The sequence below is a fragment of the Melospiza georgiana genome, chromosome 9 (assembly GCF_028018845.1).
Source record: "Melospiza georgiana isolate bMelGeo1 chromosome 9, bMelGeo1.pri, whole genome shotgun sequence".
Classification (NCBI taxonomy): domain Eukaryota; kingdom Metazoa; phylum Chordata; class Aves; order Passeriformes; family Passerellidae; genus Melospiza; species Melospiza georgiana.
In genome coordinates this window covers 7,455,745-7,476,046 of record NC_080438.1, presented here as the reverse complement: position 1 = coordinate 7,476,046, position 20,302 = coordinate 7,455,745, and the positions used below count along the sequence as shown (strand labels likewise).

General features: G+C 45.6%; 1 protein-coding gene across 1 annotated transcript in view; it reads left to right on the top strand.

Annotated features, from left to right (window-relative positions):
- PLA2G4A (phospholipase A2 group IVA) overlaps nucleotides 1–20,302 on the top strand; it is a 68,089-nt gene that overhangs the window by 12,120 nt on the left and 35,667 nt on the right. Inside the window, exons 2-4 of the mRNA XM_058030154.1 lie at nucleotides 3,616–3,707; nucleotides 3,866–4,004; nucleotides 10,273–10,354. Coding sequence (XP_057886137.1) covers nucleotides 3,972–4,004; nucleotides 10,273–10,354 — 115 coding nt within the window. The 5' untranslated portion in view covers nucleotides 3,616–3,707; nucleotides 3,866–3,971. The remainder of the gene's footprint in view (nucleotides 1–3,615; nucleotides 3,708–3,865; nucleotides 4,005–10,272; nucleotides 10,355–20,302) is intronic.

The window sequence follows — 20,302 nt, the reverse complement described above, 5'->3', positions numbered from 1 at the left end:
GTAGGAATGTACTGAGAATGAAAATGTTCCAGTAATAATCTCTGCGTATGTGTATGTGTGTGTAGCTTCTTTTTGTGAGTTACTGTGTTATAGTTGGCCTTCCAAGAGAATAATCCCTTCTCCACTTCAATCTGTCACCTCAAGTGAGTGAGTATGAGCTGAGATCACAGAAGACTGTTGACTCAAGGAGTGATCCAGCTATCCACTAATAGCTTGGTACTGATGGTGTCTGAAAATGTGCCTGGCGATGAAACACCCTTGTCCTGGCAGAGGTAGAGTTCACTCCTGGGTGTAAGTGAGGTTTAGACACTTCGGGAAATCCTGGCTCTCCATGACAAGGCTGGGATTTATGGCACTGGGAGAAAGGGAAAGGCTGCCTCTCCATGACAGGGCCAGGCTAAACTGTGGCCTGTTTACTGTGTAATTTGTAAACTGGGGCATTGACCAATAAAACAGTGAGAATCAGAGGGTCATGGAATAATTTGGGTTAGAAGGGACCTTAATGTCCATCCAGTGCCACCCCCTGCCATGGGCAGGGATATTTTCCCATGTTGCTCCAAGCCCTATCCAGCCTGGCCTTGGACAATTCCAGGGATCCAGGGGCAGCCACAGCTTCTCTGGGCACCCTGTGCCAGGGCCTGCCCACCCTCACAGGGAAGAATATCTTCTGTATGTCGAATCTAAATTTCCCCCCAGTCAGTTTGAAGCCGTTCCACCTCGTTGTGTCACAATTCCTGATGCAGAGTCCCCCTCTGCCTTCCTTATAGGCCCCTTCACATCCTGAAAGGCTGCTGAAAGGTCTCCACACAACCCTCTGTTCTCCAGTTAAATTAATCTCTTCTTTGATTACCTATAATATACAGTTAAACAGTTAATGGTGATGGTGCTGCCTTGAGGTGCTCTTTCTTTTGTAAGGAATGCTGTCAGCCCCAGGAACAGCACAGTCACAGGTGGTGTGACACCACCAGGTATCAGGGAAACAAAACAACCTGTGTTGGTAATGTCACAGTGTCCTTGAAGATGTGTTTAGAGGCACAGCTTCCCCTGCATCTGCCAAGGGTGGGGCTCAGCAACTCCAGCTCAAGTGCAGGACTTTTTATGTGCTTGTGATACAGCCCTGAATTATTATGGTCAGCCTGGGGAGGAGGAGGCTGAGGGCAGAGCTCACTGGGGGCTGCAGCTCCTCCAATCTCTGCTCCCTGTGACCCAGGGAAGGGCTGGAGCTGGGCCAGAGGAAGGTTTTCCTGGATATCAGGAAAGGTTCTTCCCCAGAGAGTGCTGGGTGCTGGGTACTGCCCAGGCTCCCCAGGGAATGGGCACAGCCCCAAGGCTGCCAGAGCTCCAGGAGGGTTTGGACAATGCTCCCAGGGATGCACAAGGTGGGATTGTTGGGGTGTCTGTGCAGGGTCAGGAATCAGACTAGATGATCCTTGGGGGTTCCTTCCCACTCAGGACATTCTGTGATTCCATGAAGTTTTTACCATTAGGCAGTGTGGGATGGACAGCATGTAAGGGAAAGTGTTAAGCAAGATAATTTTGGGATTACAGCTCTGTTTGCTGCAGATGTTTGCAGTAAACATTCTTCAAGACTTTTTTCACGGCTCTTGATGAGGATCGGGATTTCTTGGTTGCTCTGTATTTGGCTCCTCTGCCACACTACAATTTTTAGATCTAGAAATCTCTTATTTTGCTTTACCCAAACTCCGTGGGTAATGCAGTGTGAGCTTCCAGAGGGCGTGGTGTAATTACCTGATCTGAATTAAATCCACTGTAAGGGATTAAGTATTCAAGTCACTTAAACATCTGCTTTCTCTTGAGATGGGCTCTGGGAAGAGCATGGATAGCTGGCTCTGGGAAGAGCATGGATAGCTGTCCCTCTGCCAGCCCTGGGCCCATGAAGTGGCACTGGTGCCTGTGCTCGGGTACCTGCCTGTGTTTGTCACATCCTGAGAGACTCTGATTAACACAGGCAGCCAGGAGCTGCCATTTGGAGTACCATGGCATGGGCAGGGCTGGATCTGCAGTGCTGGTGGTTGGAGCCCTGTGGGACCCCGAGATCCCAGGCTTTGTGAGCGAGGTCTCCTTGCTGCCTGGCCCTGCTGAGAGCCCTGCCCGTGGCTCTGCGCGGGTGTTGGGATGCAGTTGCTGATGACGTGGTTGTGTTTTTGTCCATCTGCAGGATCCTTGCCTCATCCATGGAGGGCAGATGGCGCTTGGGGACTCTGTTGGCCCCGCAGCCAAAGAAGCTGTTTTGTTGTCTGCAGCATCACCAACGCGCTTCCTGCAGATGTCGAAACAAATGAGGCGGGGGGTTGTAGGGAGAGAGAGAGAGCATGATCTCATGTCTGAACCAGTTGAGGGATCATCTGGGGAACTGGAACTCTGCCTTTAGGATGCAGCACGTTAACTCGAACCAGGCTTTTCATCCTGGGTCTAACCTGTTCTCTTATTTCCCCAGACAGAGCAGTATCCTTGCCTTGGTTTTGTGTATCCTCTCAAAGCAAGTGTGGTAGTTGACTGTGCACTTCAGGGAAATGAGTATTTTCTGGTTTTACAAATTTCCTCTCCGTTATGGTGATTGGGTAGCTCCTGCTGTTCCCTTTCCTGGATTGCCTTCCAAGATGTCAGCAGTTCCTCCAGAAATGATATAGCTGGGCATGTTTACCATGATTCTCCAATGCTGAAGTCTTTCTTATTCACACTTTCTCAGATAACAATGAATAAATAAACCCAGGGTTATTCCAACCCTCAAACTATTATTAGGGCTGACAGGAAAGGGTGGTTAGGCATAACCAGGGAAGTGATGGAATTGCTGTCTCTGGAAGCATTCAGAAAACGTGTGAGTTATGGTGTTTTGGGACATGGTTTAGTGATGGACCTGGCAGTGCTGGATTAATGGCTGGACTTGATGATCTTGGAGGGTTTATCCAGCCTTAATGATTCAGTGATTAAAGAAAAGACATTGTAATGTTCTAGTGATCATAATGAAACTAAATTTTTATTGTCTTGTCTTCATGTAGTTGCTCAAGAGCAATACATGGGAGTGATATATAGAATTGCTTGGGGCTTATCTTGCTGTTTCAGAATTGAGCATTAGGAATCATTGCCTTGTGACCAAGCCCCTAATGGTGCTTCACTTCCTTTCACTTTGAAATTTCTGCTGATGGTTCAGGTCTGACGATGGTCCAGCTGGATCTGAGAACTGATCCTGTTGAGCAGTTCCCCAGGTTTTTTAAAGATGCACACAAGAGTAACCTCTGGTACTTGGTTGGTTAAAAACAGTTCTGACTTTGAAGTCCTCTGGTGGCCCCTGGTCTTCACTGAGTGCTCAGAAAGCAGTGGCCTGTGGTGAGCCTGTGGGAGAGCCATGAAGTCCTGATTTGCAGTTTGTCCCTCCAAGCCTCTGGAACATGTCCAGTCAGTGGAGGTTGGCCAGGAGGTTACATAGAGCTCCAGCTGGAGTTCCCTTCCTGGATTTACAGAGGGCAGTATTGCTGCTCCTGCAGAGCTCGCAGTCGCAACTAGCACTGTAATGCATGGTAGCGTAAATACTACAATATAGTTACAGAATAAATATAATTCCTCTCTTCTTTTGTTTATCTGCAGACCTGCTAGAAACTGGCATGACTGGAATTTAAGATACTGGATTCCTGCTCTTACCCTGAAGTAGAGGAAATAAACACAAGAAATTTCTCCAGCTCAGGCAGGTAAATACCTATATCTCCACAGTTTATGGGAAATTAAGTTCTTGGTAAACAAATTAATTGTGAAAACCTTCCTAAAGAGTAGTAACTGATTTGCTCTGTAAAATATAGTTCAGAAGGAGCAGATTAATTTTAATTATATCTTCTTTTTTATTTATTAGTTAAAGGACCTTTCATACTGAACTCTGCTTTGAGAAGAGGGGAAGCCTCTCCTGTGTGGATTTGAAATAGATAGTTGGCAGTTGCCTTGAATAAACTAAGGCAAAAATGTCTATCATAGATCCTTATCAACACATTGTGGTAAGTAGCACTGAATCTTATATATATATATATCTATACACACAGTATCTTCTCTGATATATATACACTGTCTTGTATAATGACTTCTCTGCTGGAAGTTACTCTATATAAGGACATAACATTAGAGTTGTTACTATTTCCTTGAAGAAATGGTATGCCTACTTTTCTTCTTCACAGTGCAGGTTATTTTTGGGGGGAGGGGGGCAGAAGGAGGAGGTTGTACTCTTTTCCTTTTCATTAGTATGAATGTGAATGGAGAGATAAGTTGGCATTTTGGGATATTTAGATCTTAAACTGGTGTATGTCACTAATGTTGGTTCAAAGAGAATCCTCACAAGATATTGTGCAAACTCAGAGTGAGATGATCTGTGCCACTCAGCAGCACACTGTGCCCCTGCTCCCTTCTTCCTGCTTTATTCCAGTTTTCCTGCTGCATCCTTGTCCCAGCTGTCACACCCTTGGGATGGCAGTGAGCCAATGGATCCTGCTGAATGAGCAAAAAACCTGTTCAATACAAAAATGGACAAAAATTTCTTAGGGAGAAATCTTTCCCTGTGAGGGTGGGCAGGCCCTGGCACAGGGTGCCCAGAGAAGCTGTGGCTGCCCCTGGATCCCTGGAAGTGTCCAAGGCCAGGTTGGACAGGGCTGGGAGTAGCCTGGGCTAGTGGAAGGTGTCCCTGCCCATTGCCTGGAGTGGCACTGGATGGGCTTTGGAGTCTCTCCCATCCCAAAGCACTCTGGAATTCCATGGAAGGGTTAGAAATCCCATTCTGTGCTGTTGCAGCTGGCCCAAGGTGAGCTCAGCCCACGGATGAGTAGAAGTAGGAGGAAGGAAATGGGAGCAGAACTCCCTTCAGTGGCTCAGCAGCCTCTCAACCTTCCAGCACAGCTGGAAGTGAGTTTCCAGAGCCAACACTGGGATGGCAATTCCTGCCGAAGCCAAAATCCAGAGGCACACTGGGGGTGTTCCTATCAGGGGCTTCTCGTGACAGCACTGGGCTGACAGCAACAGTGAGGTGTCCCCAGAGATAGCTGCCACACACTTGTCACAGTGTTTTACTTTTACACAGCTAAAAATACTCCCTGTGCTTCCTACAAGCGATCTCTTATCAGCCCTGTGGTTTGTGCCCCATGCGCTCACATCCTCCACGCCAGTGTGCAGCCAGCAGATGTCAAACTGGCTTGTACTCCCTGCCCAGTCCTGGGAGCTGCTGGGAGGGAGGACAAACCTCAGGGTGATGTCTGTGTTAAAGCAATGCTGGCTTAATTCCTCCCAGCATCAGTGCCCTCTCCTGGATGGATTGCTTGGAATGATCTGGGTCTTTATGGGAGAGGTTTCTGAGGCACTCGGTTATGTATTTTAATAAATCTTACTTACATAAAAGGACTTTTTGATGCCAGTAATCAACAAAATGGAGCTGTCCTACATATGTAATATAATAAATAAAAAGTGTGTGTAGTAAATGTAGTTATAGCTCCCTGGGAATGCTGAACTGTTGCTAATTCCAGATTCAACACTGTTTGTGCAAGAGCTGATCCTTTAATTGCTTGGAAAGTGAATGGGAATCTTTGAAGTTTTTTAATTTGAAAACTGAAATCCCGTGGAAAGTTTTTATTGCAATTTTGATCAGTCATGGGCAGCAGGCTCACATTAATGCAAAAATACTGGATTTAAATGATATTTGGCATTAAATTACCCAGAAGAATTCTGCATTTTCCAGAAGTCCTTGTGCTGGCTGTTGTGTGTTTTCCGAGCTTTTTTTTTTCTCATTTTATGAAAGACTCTGACGTATAAATAAGGATGTTCAGAAAGCTGCTGCAGGTGCAGACAGAACTGACTATTCCAAAAATTCAAAGAATTAAACTGTGTAATACCTCTTCATTTACTTTGATATGGGGGATAAATATTATAACAATGGAAAGAAGCACTTCAAGATAAAATTTGTGTGTGGGCACTGAAGTTTGTCTTAACTATAATACCCTGTGAAAGAAGAGCATGGGCTCCATGAAAATCAATTACTTAAGTAAACAAGCAAATATTTTCATTTGTCCAGCTCCATTGTTAGCTCAAGTGTCCTTAACATGAAGGAAGTAAACCCATTTAATACCTGTGCAGTCTGCCTGCCTGCCTGGCTCACAGAATGCCCGTGTCCTGGTGGAGCTGTGCTCTGTGACTCAGCATTCTGAAATATGACAAATGTGATTTTGAGCCCATGCAAATCCCTGGCTGGCCGGGCACGGCCGGAAGGGTGGCAGGCAAAACCCGCCCGTGTGCCTGGAGATCCTGGGGCTCTGTCCCTGCCCCTGGTGGGAAGGGGTGTGTTGGTGTGCAAGGACAGCTAAATGAGAGCAGCAGAGCAGATAATCAGGGAAATTTTACTGAGGGCAAAGAAAGCGCTCAAAGGTGAGAGAGGAACAAAGGAGAGCTGAGGTGTGAAAACAGGAGATGCTGAACTGTGGCTGTGCAGTCATGGAAAATGTAGATTGAATAGTGAACACTGTCCACCTGAGTTTCCATAACTCAGAAAACCCATATTCAGACAGAGCATGATGAAAACTTTTTGATTTTTCTCTTCTCCTCTCTACATTTATGGAGAAAGAGGAAGTGAAGTGAAACACGTGCGAAGCGTGTCGCTTTGGACAGTGTATTTGAGTTTTTTAAATCTGTAGAATGGGTTGAGTTGGACAGGACCTTAAAGCCCACCCCACCTCACTGCCATGGGCAGGGACAGCTTGCACTGGAGTTAATGGTGAGCTTTTGTAATTTGTAACCTGTCTTAGATTTTTAAAGGAATGTGGATGTTGCTCTTCTCAGTGTTGCAACGTTTAAGTGATTTATTTACCATAATCTGTTTTTCAGAAGTACTTGATGTATTTGTACAGATTTTTATCAAGACTTAAGGTGAACGTAAGTCACTTGAGAAAACACAGCTTAGTCATCTGAACTAGCAAGGACTGGATTTGTAAGGGCATTCAGAGTCAATACATTTCTCATTGTGTTTTCAGGGGCCTTCATCAGAGCTCCTTCTGAAAAACTAATAAAAAATGCTTCTGAAATATGGACATTTATGCCTTTTGATCTCCTTAGAAACTGCATCCTAAGTGGAAAATTGCTCTAATTTCCACTTGCATTTAATTTGCATGAAAAACATTTATTTTAGTGTAAGAAGAGATGTAGACTTTCAAGCTTCCTGTGTGTATCTGTGTATTTATTTTTTTTTACCAAGAGGGAGATTTTTTATTTCAGTAGTGGCAAATTTCTTCCAAGCATATGACCATGGCCAAATATTAATAACTGTGTAAAACTGTAATCCTCAGTGTGTTGTTTTGGGTGAGGCACAGGGAAAGAAGATACTGCTTTTCTGTTTTGCCAGGCCTCTGTGTTTTCACATGCCTTTCAGAAGATCCCAGTCTTAAACCAGACTTAATTTCCTTGGCAGTGCAACAGCTGGAATGATGGACATTGCTGCTTAAGTTAATAAAAAACATTTTTTGTCAAGGCATTAGTAAAACAGTTATAAACTTGTAATAGAAATAGGGATGATATCTGTGCTGCTGGGAAGAGAGCAAACTGGGAAGTGGTGTCTTGGCCTTGCTTTGATGGTAAGCACAAGAACTTAGGCATATGAGTTTAGCCATATGGGAGATGCAAGCAAATTACTTTACAGAGTGCTTGTTGTCAGGGAACATTGTGTAGTACCCCCCTTTTCCAGCCAGAGCTGTGGGACATCAGAATGGCACATGAACTTCATCTATCAGCTGAGAACTAAGCCCAGCACACCCATGTCCCATCCTTGTCACTTAATTATAACTCCTCTTCACTGTTAAATGCTCAGTGATCTCTGATTTGTGGTCTCCACGGAGGACAAGCTCTCTCTTGACAGCTGAGAAAAAGGAGGAGGGTGGTGTGTTTGTACTTTGGGCTGTTTCTTTTAATTACAAGGTTGGATATGACAAAGGAAATGCTTCAGTCTGTATGAAGAAACTGAGGCCAGTTGTGAAACCAACTCTATCAATCTGGCATACTTGGGAGATAATATAATGGGAGATAATAAAGCAGCTTTGGACAATTTCAGACAGCAAGCTGGAAATAGGGGGTAGTGAGAGCCCATGGATTCTGGGGAGTCACAGCTTGTAAAAGTTTTTGGGGCAGGGTAAATGTCAGAGCTGGGGTGACTTCACACAGCTGTGTTCCTAGCCCTTCCCAGATACCCACCAAAATCCCCATTTACCCTTGTGTGGAGGAAAACTCTGGACTTCTTTTTCCCCTCTGGCAGAGGCAGAAATTTGTTCAGGGAGAAGTCTCATCCTCCTTCCCCCTCATTCATCTTGGAAGCTGCAGTGCAGAAGGGGATGGATGTCACTCAGTCATTGGGATGTCTTCATGTCAGCCCATGCAAGGCTGTGAAATACATGTTGCTCCTTAGGAACTCTGGGTTCCCAGAGCTGAGCCCTCTCTGCTGGGTCTGATGCTTTTGAGGTCCAGCATCCCACTGGGAGTGTTGGGAAGACTCTGAATTCCCTTTTTCCTGTGGTGCTGAACCACTTGCAGTGCCATGACAGTTTCAGTGCACCACAGCCGGCATTGCCACAGTTTCTTCCTTGCCTGCTCATTTGGTCTTGGATCCATATAACCCCTGTGGCTGCCAGGGGAAAACTCCAGAGCCAGGCAGACTGTCCTGGCTGGATCCTGGAGCAGCTGGCACAGCGTGGGGGTGATTCCAGCCGGATAAAGCTGATAAACTCAGTGTCTGGGTCAGGCATGGCTGCAGTGGAGTCATCTATGGCCACCTCTATGAGAGTGTGGGTGTTTTCCACCCACCCTGCATGGCTGTGGGTGTTTTCTCCTGGAGCCTTTGCCATAGGGATGTGGCCGTGCCTTGGCACACCTCAGGTTGCTGCAGGAGTTGTGTTGCTGTCACTGGAGGTGCTTTTTATTGACTCCTGACTCAAATGCCACTTAAGCACTCACAAGTCATTTTGCTATCTTTAGAAGATTCATTTTGGCCTTCCTTTTTTCCTTTTTTTATTTTTTTTTCCAGAAAATTCTATGTAACCTATGAGATGTTAACTTTTTTCTTTATTCTTATGAGAGGGATCCAGTTTGGCTCAGGTCTCTGGGTTTGAGCTGTAGACACAAAATAAGGAGGTTTGGCTGAAACAACCAGTTCTGGGAAAAAAAAAAAAAAAGAGTTATCTAGATGAAAAAATACCAGGAAAACACCAGGCAGAGTGTGACTAAGCATGCCCCATAGCAAGGGTATTGTCTATGATTTTAAATTAATTTCAGTGAATTTCCTGATGGTGGCCTTTTCCCTGGTTGTTTTGGTCCCAGTGAGTGAGTTTATTTTAATGTACTTCACAAGGTCAGTGGATGGTTAGGAGAAGATAGAAAATATACAGTGGTATGAGACCTGATCCTGGCTTTAATACCTCACTTTTCCTTCCAATCTCCTGTAAAGGCAGTATTGGCTGCCCTGCAGTCTGCACTGGTGATTCTCAGTGGTATCCAGCAGGCTGCTCAAACTCAGGGCCATGTAGATAAAGCAACACTACAGCCAAGTTAGTGACCTCTTTTATTAAGGCTTTTGCTTTTTGTTTCTTAATTTCATGTCTTTTCCTACTTCCCTGGTTTGCTGAGGACACACCTGCTCCTAGGCAGACAGCTCCTGCTGTGTGTTTGAGCTTTGCAGGAAACAAGAACCTCCAGAAAGTGGAGGAAAGGTGCTGGGGGCTGTTTTAACAGCTTGCTTTGCATCTTCCTTACATTGTCTCGAGGCTGCTTTCACACTGAATATTGATGTGTACTAGAAAGTATAGCACTAACTCTTACCCCTTGTGTGTGCACTGTGCGTTTATCTGCTCCAGAACACAGACTTTGAAGTAATTCCTCTCATTCTTTTTAGCAGGGGAAGGCAATTACCAAGACAAGCTGTAAAAAAGCCCATTTTTATTTTTCCCTTGCCGTTCTCAGTGGTTGCTGCCTGACTAAATGCCTCGGAGCAGGTTCTGTGGTGAGAGGGAGTGTTGTTGGTTGAGATTAGTAGGTGTGGCTGCAGGAAAATCCAGCAGCCCCAGTGCAGGTACCTCTTGGTAAAGCTCCAGGGTGCAGTTCAGCTTTAGGATGCTCTATCCAGTATGAGTTTCCCTTTTGTTTTGACTGGGTGATTTCTCTCTCTCTGTTTTTGGACAAAATGAAAGCTTCTTTTGAGAGATGGGGTGTTTCTTGGTTCTGGATCTTAATCACCTCTCACTCTCTGACTTTCAGGTGGAGCACCAGTACTCACACATATTCACTGTGACAGTAAGGAAAGCCACAAATGTCACCAAAGGAGCCATTGGTGACATGCGTGAGTATCTCTCTTTCTATTTTGCTTTTCTCCTGTGAGCCTGGGCAGGGAGGGAGAGCTGGTGACTCATTGTGCATTAAGTGGTTGTCAGTGGGCTGGTGGTGGAGTTCTGTCTGTCTGTCTGTCTGTCTAAAGCAGTGTCCCCGTGTCAGTGCTCACTCTCACTCAGAGAGCAGATGTGCCGCTCCTCCTTTCATTGATCCAGGAGGGCTGAGTGAGTTGTAAACGATTTGCCTACAAGCCAGCAACACCTACAATTAGCTTTTTGGCTGGGTCAGAAGTGCTGTGTGAGTGCAGTGAAACTGGAAATTGCTGCCGCCTCACAGGGCTGTGGTTTGGTGGGGGATAAAAAGAGCCTCAGCTCTGCTGAGTCAGTGCAGAAAGCAGAAAAAAATGTAAGTCCATTAAAAGAAAACCCACCCAAACGGTCCAGCAGATCCTGTGGTGGGGAGATGGATGGCAACAGTACCTCTTCCTCTTTCTGGGAGGCTGCTGAGCCTCTGGACTTCACAGCTGAACAGGAAACCACTAGGAAGAACAACTCTGCTCTTAAGGAGGGAAGAGAATATTGGCTGACTTTTCAAAAATAATATTTCTCCTTCCTTAGATCTGCTTTGCTGCCAGGCCACCTCTCCCTTTTCCCAGTGCTTGCAGGCTGGGGCAGGGAGGATGAGTATGACCTTTGTCTCCTGCTCTCCCATCCAGCTGATTGGACATACAAGTGTTTCCCAACTCCTGGAAACTACTTTTGGGTCAAAGTACATCAGCTGCTCTGACCCACCCATCCTGCACTTTGCTTCAGGGGGTTTTCATCACTGAAATCTGCTGTTGGTGCTAAAATTGCAGGAGGGTTACTTGAGGAGGGGGATGTTCAACAGCCACAAGTACAAGGGAAGGGAGGGGAGCCCTGGAAAAGGGGAAAAGAGGGAATTGTGAGCCTGTCATCCCCTGTGGGGTGAGGGGAAGGAGCACACAGGGAAGATGCAGTGGTGTGTGGATACAGATATATATATAATTTCATACATGTGGTGGTCTTTAGATAAGAAGACCTCAGGAGAGGAGCTGGAAGAGTGGAACAAAGAGCCCATGAGTTTGTGTGTGTAAAACACAAACAAAGGCTTTACAAAGGTCTTGGATGCAGGTGTCTGTCATGAGGCAGTATGGGCAACATGGGCAGGGAAAAAAAGCCATGGCAACTTTGTGCACTAGATCAAATATGGTCCTATAGTATAAACTTTGAATATTATTCTTCAATATAATTGTATTTTTTTTCTAGAAAACAAAAAAGTCCTCTTATCTTAACAAGTCATCAAAATCAAGAAGCTGCTCAGGAAGAACATTTTATTTTGATAAAACGTGCCAGAGTGATGCTGTAGGGCCACTGAAACCTGCTTGGCTTCTTGTCTGAGACAACTGCCAGAGCTCAGTAGCCTGAGGCACCCCCAGGCTGAGGCATCTCTGGGCGAGCTTCAAGGACCCAGGGCTGGTACTTGAGGTCCTGGCAGATCCCCCAAAATGAGAAAAAACAGATTGTTGCTTTTTTTTTTATTTTGGGAAAATTAAAAGTATTTTTATTCCCTGTTGTTGGAGCCTGGCAGCTACTTGATGAAATGAATGATTGTGTTAATTACTGTGGGGAGGTGCTTGAAGCTGAGAGTGTTGAAGGGCTTTACAGTTGATTGTGCCAACCTATATATATATATATATATATATATATAGGTTTTATCTGATTTGCCAAAAATTAAACTTGTTGAAGGAATTGCTGAACTTTTCCATCAGGTTTTTTGTCTCAAGGACAGGAAGATGGCTGTGACAGACCATGTGTAAGCCCTGTTTGGGGTGGGTGCCTGAATTTCATTTTTCTCATGGACACTCCCAAGCTGTTGACCCTTCTGATGAGTTCTCCTTAATTTTTTCTGTTGTTTTTGCTCCAGGTTATGAACCAGAAGTGCTCTGGGAACAATTTTACATTGTGGTGTGATGAAGGCCTGGGGCAACATGAGAGATTTTGTTTGTTTTGCTGTTCTTTTTTCCATATCAGCATTTCCAAGACTTTCTGGAACAGCTCTGAGAGATCTGAGCAAATCTAAGTTTGTGAAATATGCTGAAGTGCTTTGTGTGACATTTTCCATCTGGAGGCCCTGAACTCTACCTGTGCTCAAGGAGTTTTAGCTGGCAGGTCTGGTGTGTGTGGTGTCCCCCACAATGGGTGGCATGGAGGCACTGACTCCTCTGGCATGGCCATCCACACCTCTGTGTACTCAAGCCCAGGCTGGGCAGATAACCAGTATTTCTAGAAAGTTTTCCAGGGTTTCTTGAGCTCTTCATGAATGGGCAGTGTAAATGGTTGTGTCATCCTCAGGCCATTTTGTCATTCCTTGAATCCATGTGTGGGAGTGATAAATGAGATTTCCTGTAAAAACTCCCCACCCAGGGTGGTGGGAAGGGGGCAAAAGAGGTTTGAGGGTAGACCCTTTATTTCCCATCAGTTCATTCAAGTCCCTTCTTATTTCAGGTGTCTGCCCATTACTGTTGTCTCTATAGAAGCCCTTCCTTTATTGGTATCACTTGTCTCAGTTTTAGTGTCCCTGGGAGTGGGAGTGATAAATGTGACTCCCACACCCTGGATACCTCCTGTCAGCATCCAGGTGGTGCAGCTGTAGCTGTACAAAGGTTTAAATCCTGGTTTGGAGGCTGCTGCTCTGGGAGGTGTGCTCAGCTCCTGAGGTTTATGAGCTGAGTAAGTGCAGCAGGTGGGTGCTGGGTGACCTTGGCTGGCTGCTGTCACTCCCTCTGTCAACAGCACAGGGAGAGAACATGAACAAGAGGGTCACGTGAGGACAGGGACAGCTCTCACCTCTCACCACACAGGCAAACAGGCTCCCTTGGGGAAAATGACTGTAATTTATTGCCAGTTAATCGTAGCAGCCTAGGACAGTCAGGAATAAAGGAAAACCCACCTCCTGTACACCTTTCCTTCTGTCCTGCTGCATCCCTCTACCAGCTGTCATTGGGATTGGGGTCAGCCAATGCACTCTACTGAATTCAGAAACACGGGTCATTGAAAAAGAAGACAAAAAAAATACATTAGGAAGGAATCCTTCCCTCTGAGGTGGGCAGGCCCTGGCACAGGGTGCCCAGAGAAGCCGTGGCTGCCCCTGGATGTGCCCAAGGCTGGGTTGGATGGGGCTTGGGGCAGCCTGGGCTAGGGAAAGGTGTCCCTGCCCATGGCAGGGAGAGCTTTACAGCCCCTTTCAACCCAAGCCATTCTAGGATTCTATGCCCCTGCTGCCCCAAACCTGCTACATAAAGCTATTACAAGGTGAAAAATCAGGAAATCTGCATGGCTTTGGTGAAGATTTAATTATCTTAATTGCGTAGCTTGCTGCTGATTGCAGACCTTGTAAAATCACTTGTCTGACTGGACCTCCTGAAAAAGACTTTGCCTCTGGCCCAGTGAGTTCTTATACAGTAGATGTGTAGTTTTGAGTCTACTCAGATGCCACCCAAACTGTAGAGCCCTTCCTTACTGACATGACAGTACAAGAATTTGTAGGAAAAATCCCAGAGTCCAAAACTGCAGCATTGTGGAAGGGAAATGCTTGCAAACTGGGTCTCCTTTCCATAACATCTCTCTCCCCTTCTGGACTTTCAAGGATCTTGGTGGAAAACTGGGTCAGAGGAAGCATTGTAAAATTTGTCTTCTATCTTTAAGTGTGTATTTAAGTGTACTGGCTTTCACAACAAACAGTGATATCTACAGAGGGAACCAGTTTTGTGACTCTGCTCTTAGCGATCACTCATCTTGCTTAATCCTGTTTGGGATTTGCAGCTTTTCCTTGCTTCATCTTCTTTTGATGCTGTGGTAATGAACAGTGTCATTCCAGCGTGGGGGTACCAGTCATTGGTTTCTCTGGGTCTGGATTGAAGGCACTTGAGAGAGTAGTTCATGTCTGGAATCAAATATTTATTAATTTTAATCGTTAAAACAGTCTCACTACTGTGAGTTGGGCAGCATTTCATTAGAAGGCACAAAATGGCCAACAATCTCTTGTTATAAGGTCTTTTAAGACTAAACTATCCAATTAAGAACTGACACCTAGATTATTTTCCCTTTTAACCCAATAACTGATCCCAAAGAGTTGCAATGGGACTTTTCTGCCCAATTACAAAATGCCACCCAAACCCATGGAGAAGAAGGAAGAAGAAGCATGAAGAAGAAACCCAGGATGACACCCTTCTATCTTGCTTCCATCCACAACATACTAAAAACTCCAAAACCTAAATTTCTCACCAAGTGACGCACCTACACTACTCTCTATAATCTATTTCACGCTTTTGTGGATTCTAGTTTATCTTGTAGTCTGGGAAACTTTCTCCATGAATGAGGGTCAAAGTCAGTGCTCCCCTGGGGGTCAGGGCACCCCAGAGCAGTGCCCTGGGTTTCCACATTCTGGGTATTTTTAGGAAAAAATTCCCTTTTTAAAAATGTTTAAAGTATGCTAGCTTGCAGCACTGGCACTCAGCTTCTCTCCCAGTTGCTGCCCACCCCGTTGGAATCAAGGCTTCATCTCCACTGCAGTTTAGCTGCTCAGATGAACAAGAGCTGGGAGCAGTGCAGTCACCAGACCACAGCTCTCATTGCAAAACTTGGCCAAATAGAGCTGGGAAGCAGCTCCTGGGTGGCTTTTGGCATGGTCAGCCCATGTCACTGCAGCCAGCTGTGGACATCTCCCCAAGTTCAGGAGATGCCCTTCCTCATGGCTTCCCACATCTCCAAAGGAAACTGGGATGGGAGCACACCTTTACCTGTCTGGCCCTGAGATCTGGGAATGAGGAAGGGATGTCCAGCATGCCCTGTTTGTCCCTCACACCCCTGTCCCCTGGGGCTGTTCCCTGTGAGCCAGAGCTCCTGGGGTTGGAGCTGGCTTGTTTAACCCAAGTCATGAAGTCATGGCAGTCCAGACAGGTGTGAGCAGGGTTTTAAACCTGGCCTAGCTGAAAGGAAGGAACTGGAGATCTGTCTGCTTGTGTTATGGTTTGTGCTACAGCAGCACAGGGCTACAGTGCACTTACCTGGTGCAGTGCCATCAGATAAGGCTCTTCCTGCAAGGCCCTGGAGCAGCTCCTGGTTTTTGCAAGGGGAAAACAAGCTAAACTGCTCCCCTTTTCCAGCCTAACAGCGTGGGAAAAGTAGGTCAGAGTTGGCCAATCCTCCACATTCTACAAGCTGCATATGCAAGTGTTCATGTGGATGAAATATGGATCCATAAAAGACGGATAAAAGAAAAAAAATCTTAAATGAACAGTGCTGCTAACAGCTGCTCAAGATGTCTGCTGCAGATCTCAGCCTAACACTGAGGCAACCAAATGCTAGATTTCAGTTTCCTTGGCACACCCAGTATCCTTTCCCTTTTGTGTGGATATCCAGTGCTGGGAGGTGGAAGTTGTGTTAGAAATGGGCTGTTGTGTTCCACAGTGAAATTGATCCAGATAATGTTGCTCTTCCCAGCTGCAAAAATACGATTTTGATGAGACATTCTGTCTGAGAGTGCTTGCCATGGGGTTACTGAGGGAGGACCTGTTTCTGTGAGACATTGGTGAAAACTCATTTCCCATCCTTACGAAGCTCTCCTGTGACTCTGTTTTGCTGTGATGGTGACATGGAGCAGTGCTGGCTCAGGTCTGGGATCCATCTTGTGTGGCTGGAGAGCCCTCTGTCCCTGCTCCAGGCTGTGACCAGCCCCAGAGCTTGGCTGGGAGCTGCTCCTGTCCTGTAGGCGCACAGTGTGTGGTGATTGGGAATGGGCCCAGCCTCATGCCCAGTGGGTGCAGCTGTGGCAGCAGGTGAGCAGCACTGACAGCAATGAGCCATGGAGTGCCCAGGGGCACTGAGCAGCCACCAAAGGGAACAGAGGGCACACAGGGGCAAGGCATCAACAGGAGGGGATAAAAGGTTGAGTTAAAGAACAGGAAGGGTGGATGCTTGCAGCCTTCTGAAGGGGTAAGGTGGTGCTCTGGATATCATGGCCATCTCAGTTGTGACACTGTCCCATGTGCTGTCCTGCTCCAGGCAGAGCTTCCTGGTGGGGCTCCCCTCCAGGACCTGTGGATGTCACTGTCCTTCCAGTTTGGGCCTTTGCATTTAGCAGGAAGCTCCCATTTGTCCCCTGTGATAATTTGACTTTTTCTTGCTTTCAATTCTTTTCCCTCTCATCCCCTGTCCCAGGAGTGCTTTGAATATATGTTAGGGTTGGACTAATGCTTGATCCATGGGAGAATTGGGAAGGACATCAGTCATAGTGAGATGTAAAGAAGGAATCCAAACAGAGTAAGAGTGTGACACTTCCCACTGATCCTGTCCTCTCCTTGGCTGCCTTCAGTGAGACTCCCTGAGCTGGATGTGCCTTTGGGGTCATCAGCTGTCTCTGAGTTTCTCTTGCAGAAAATTCACTGGTTTTCCTTCAATCCATATGGGTCTTCTCATCCACAGCTCTTTGGGTAAGGACTTCTGCAGGTTGCTGCCTGAAGGAGACTTTTAATTCATTTTGAAAATGTTATTTTAAAAGCATGAGCTGAAGAATCTGAACTATATAATTTTGGGGCCTGTGCAGATAACCTAGAGAAGGCAGTGTTTCTTTTCCTCTTGTCCCTTCTACAAATGTGGCTTGACCAAAAGCTGACTTGTTTGGGATTTTTTGCCCTTTCAAGGCTGGATCAGTGGAAGCAGTGGTGTCCTGCCCCAGTGAACTGGGTGATAGTGCAGAGCCTGTGCTGGGAGCTGGTTCTTGCCTCCACTGAAGTAGTGCCAGAGATGAAAAGCACTGTCATAAAATGCACAAATAATGTTTAATGAAGGTGTTACCTAATCCCAGGATTTCTCATAGCATAAGTGCTGCTTCAGAGGTGCCTTGCTTCCCTTGGAGTCACCTTCCGCTCACGGAATCTGGCACTGCATCAGCCCTTTGCAAAATCCCCAAAGCCATCAGCCCTGGCATTCCCTCTGGTGCCTTAAACATGAGAAGTAGGGAGTACTCCTGGGGTTTTTAGGTTGCTGTGGCCTTCTGGCAAGTCTCCTGGTATTTGCATTATTGCCAGGCTATGGATTTGTCTGAAGCATTTCAAGTATCTGTTCCATGGTTGGAGGGACACTTATTGATTAGTTCTTAAGAATTCCCTTTTTAAAAACTGAAAAATCACATGAATCTGGGAAAACCCACGATTTTAAAATTCATTACTTTTTCTCCTGACTGTGGCAGAGACACCAACTCATATTTCTGTGCCACTGTGAGGCCCCACAAAATTCCCAATTTGAGTAGAAATTCTGTAGTTGTTTAGCTTCCTTCCCCTTTGAGGAGAGAGAGGTCGTCCAGCAATTCCCATTATTGGCTTGACCTCAGCCAGGCTGCTCAGCTGCATGTGCTGAACAAGTTGTAGTGTGGGGCAGCAAGCCAAAAAAATGGTGGGAAATACACAAAGTTGGTCCTTTGGGACCTAGTAAGTTTTTATCAATGGGATTGCGTTTAATGGTGGGTAAATTAAGGGTTTTTACCACTTTTTATTTTGAGATAGAGATGTGTCTATCTCAGTGTTATATTTGAACAGGCTTTCTGTAGTTTCTTTATGGTAATTATTGTTGAAGTTATTAAAATTGGAATGACTGAAATATAAATCATATATCTGAACTATTAATCATATTACTATAGAGGCCTGATGACAGCCATCTCACCAATCTTAATAACACAAGATCAAACGGTTTGCAGTCATTGCAGAAAATTTTACAGGTTTCCCTAATAGCCAGATTGCTTAAAGCATTACTCATTTTTCACTGTGAAAATGTTTGACCCTAATTATTGTCCACTGTGTGTTTCACTTGGTGATTCACAATGCAATTTAAAGGGAGAATCCTATAGCCATGACTTAAATAAAGGAGATAAATCAGATGAGGAAAAGTCAGTGAATCCTTACTTTCTACCTCTCAGCCATTCCCAAGGCAGCAGTTTAAAACCAGCAGAGGGGATGCTGGCTCTGCTCTTGGTTTTGGATGTGTGTCTTCAGCCCCTGGAGCTTTGGGTGGGAGGGGGCTGTAACTCTGGATTATCACCAACATTTTGTTAATTACCCAAGACTTCATCTGCCTCCAAGCTGCTAATTGCAGGACCCTCGTTGGCATCAGTGCTGAAAGGCTTAATTGTGTTTTTTAGAGGGCAGGTGGGGTTTGAGATACTGGTGCTTAACTGTTGGTTCAGCCTGCCTTGTTTCTGAGAAATGGTGATGGAGCAGCAGGCTTGCATAAGGAGCAGCCTCAGGGCTGAGTTGCACAGAAACTCTGCTTTCCTCAGAAATGTCCTGGGAACAAGTGCAATTCCCCCACGTGGCTGCTGCTGAGGCAGCTGCTGCAACACAGGACCAGTTCCCCAAAAGAGGAACTTTCCTTAAGGTTGGAAAAGACATTTAGGTCATCAGGTCCAGACAGAGATCATTCTCAGACATAAATAATTCTCTTGTCGTGATTGAATGGCAGCTCTTGACCCATACACCATAATGATTCTTCCTCTTAAAAACAAAATATAGATGGCAGCCTTCCAGTGCCTAAAGGGGCTCCAGGAGAGCTGGAGAGGGACTTGGGACAAGGGCTGGAGGGACAGGACACAGGGAATGGCTTCCACTGCCAGAGGGCAGGGATGGATGGCGTACTAGGGAAAAATCCTTCTCTGTGAGGGTGGCACAGGGTGCCCAGAGAAGCTGTGGCTGCCCCTGGATCCCTGGCAGTGTCCAAGGCCAGGTTGGATGAGGCTTGGAGCGACCTGGGACAGTGGAAGGTGTCCCTGCCCATGGCAGGGGATGGGACTGGATGGGCTCTAAGGTCCCTCCTAACCCAAACCATTTGGAGGTTCTGTGATAACAGGCTGATCAAGCTGCTTTTAGTTACATTTTCAGCTTAGTTTTTTTTTAATGTTACCTGGCAAATCAATTAGCAGAAGCCCAGGCAGGAATGCTGAGAGTGCATGCTGGCTGTTTAATGTACATTTGATAACTTCAATGTTTTGAAATACATTAGGTGAATACTTTTGTGTTATTTGCCAGGTTGCTAGTAGTTTTTGATCCCCATCCAAGGATCCAAGGAGTTAGATTTTGATTCATATAATATATCTTAAAGAAGTATTTAGTATTGCTTATAGCAGTATCTTAATCAGAGCAAGCAGTCTTCCCATATATTTTCATCTAAAGAAGGAAGTTAAAAAAGAATAGATTTTTTTTCTTAGCTGAAAAAGCTCCAAATAAACTTTCAAACATGAAAGGGCAGGTGATTAAATCTTTGCCTTTGGTTAAAAAGCTAATAAAGAGATGGAGTGAGGTGACTTGGCAGTACTGAACTACCAAGGCTGATTTTTCCAAGTTCAGTTGATCCATGCCTTGGGTTTAGTTTCAGTTTCAACACTTACTGAGGTTTGCCTGACAGAAAGGTAGTGATGGATCTGCATGTCAGAGGTCTGGGGTTTCTACATGCTTTGGGATTTTAAATATGGATATTGGAAACCATTTGCTGTTTGTAAAACAAAACCATTTTGTTTTAAGAAAAATTGGATTTTTGTAAGCATTGGGACTGATCACACAGCATGATCTGAATGGAGAGGGAGGCACTGATCTTTTGCCCAGAGCTCTGCTCAGCCATCAGGATTTTGTCTAAAATCCAGGTTTCTATAGGCAGCTTCAGTCTCTTGGCAGGGCAAGCCTGGGTGTTTATTGCTAAAATCATGCTGGATACCAAGACTTAGCAAGACCTTGCCACTTCATGGGTTTTTAGTTTCAGAGATTCTTTTCTTTGTGGCAGAGCTTTGTGTAGTAGTTGGAAGGAATGGAAAAGTTGGCAAGTTGGAACATCTGCCCGCGAGGAAAGACTTGGGGCTTGATCCCCCAGTTCCCCTGCCCAAAATGAAGAGACAA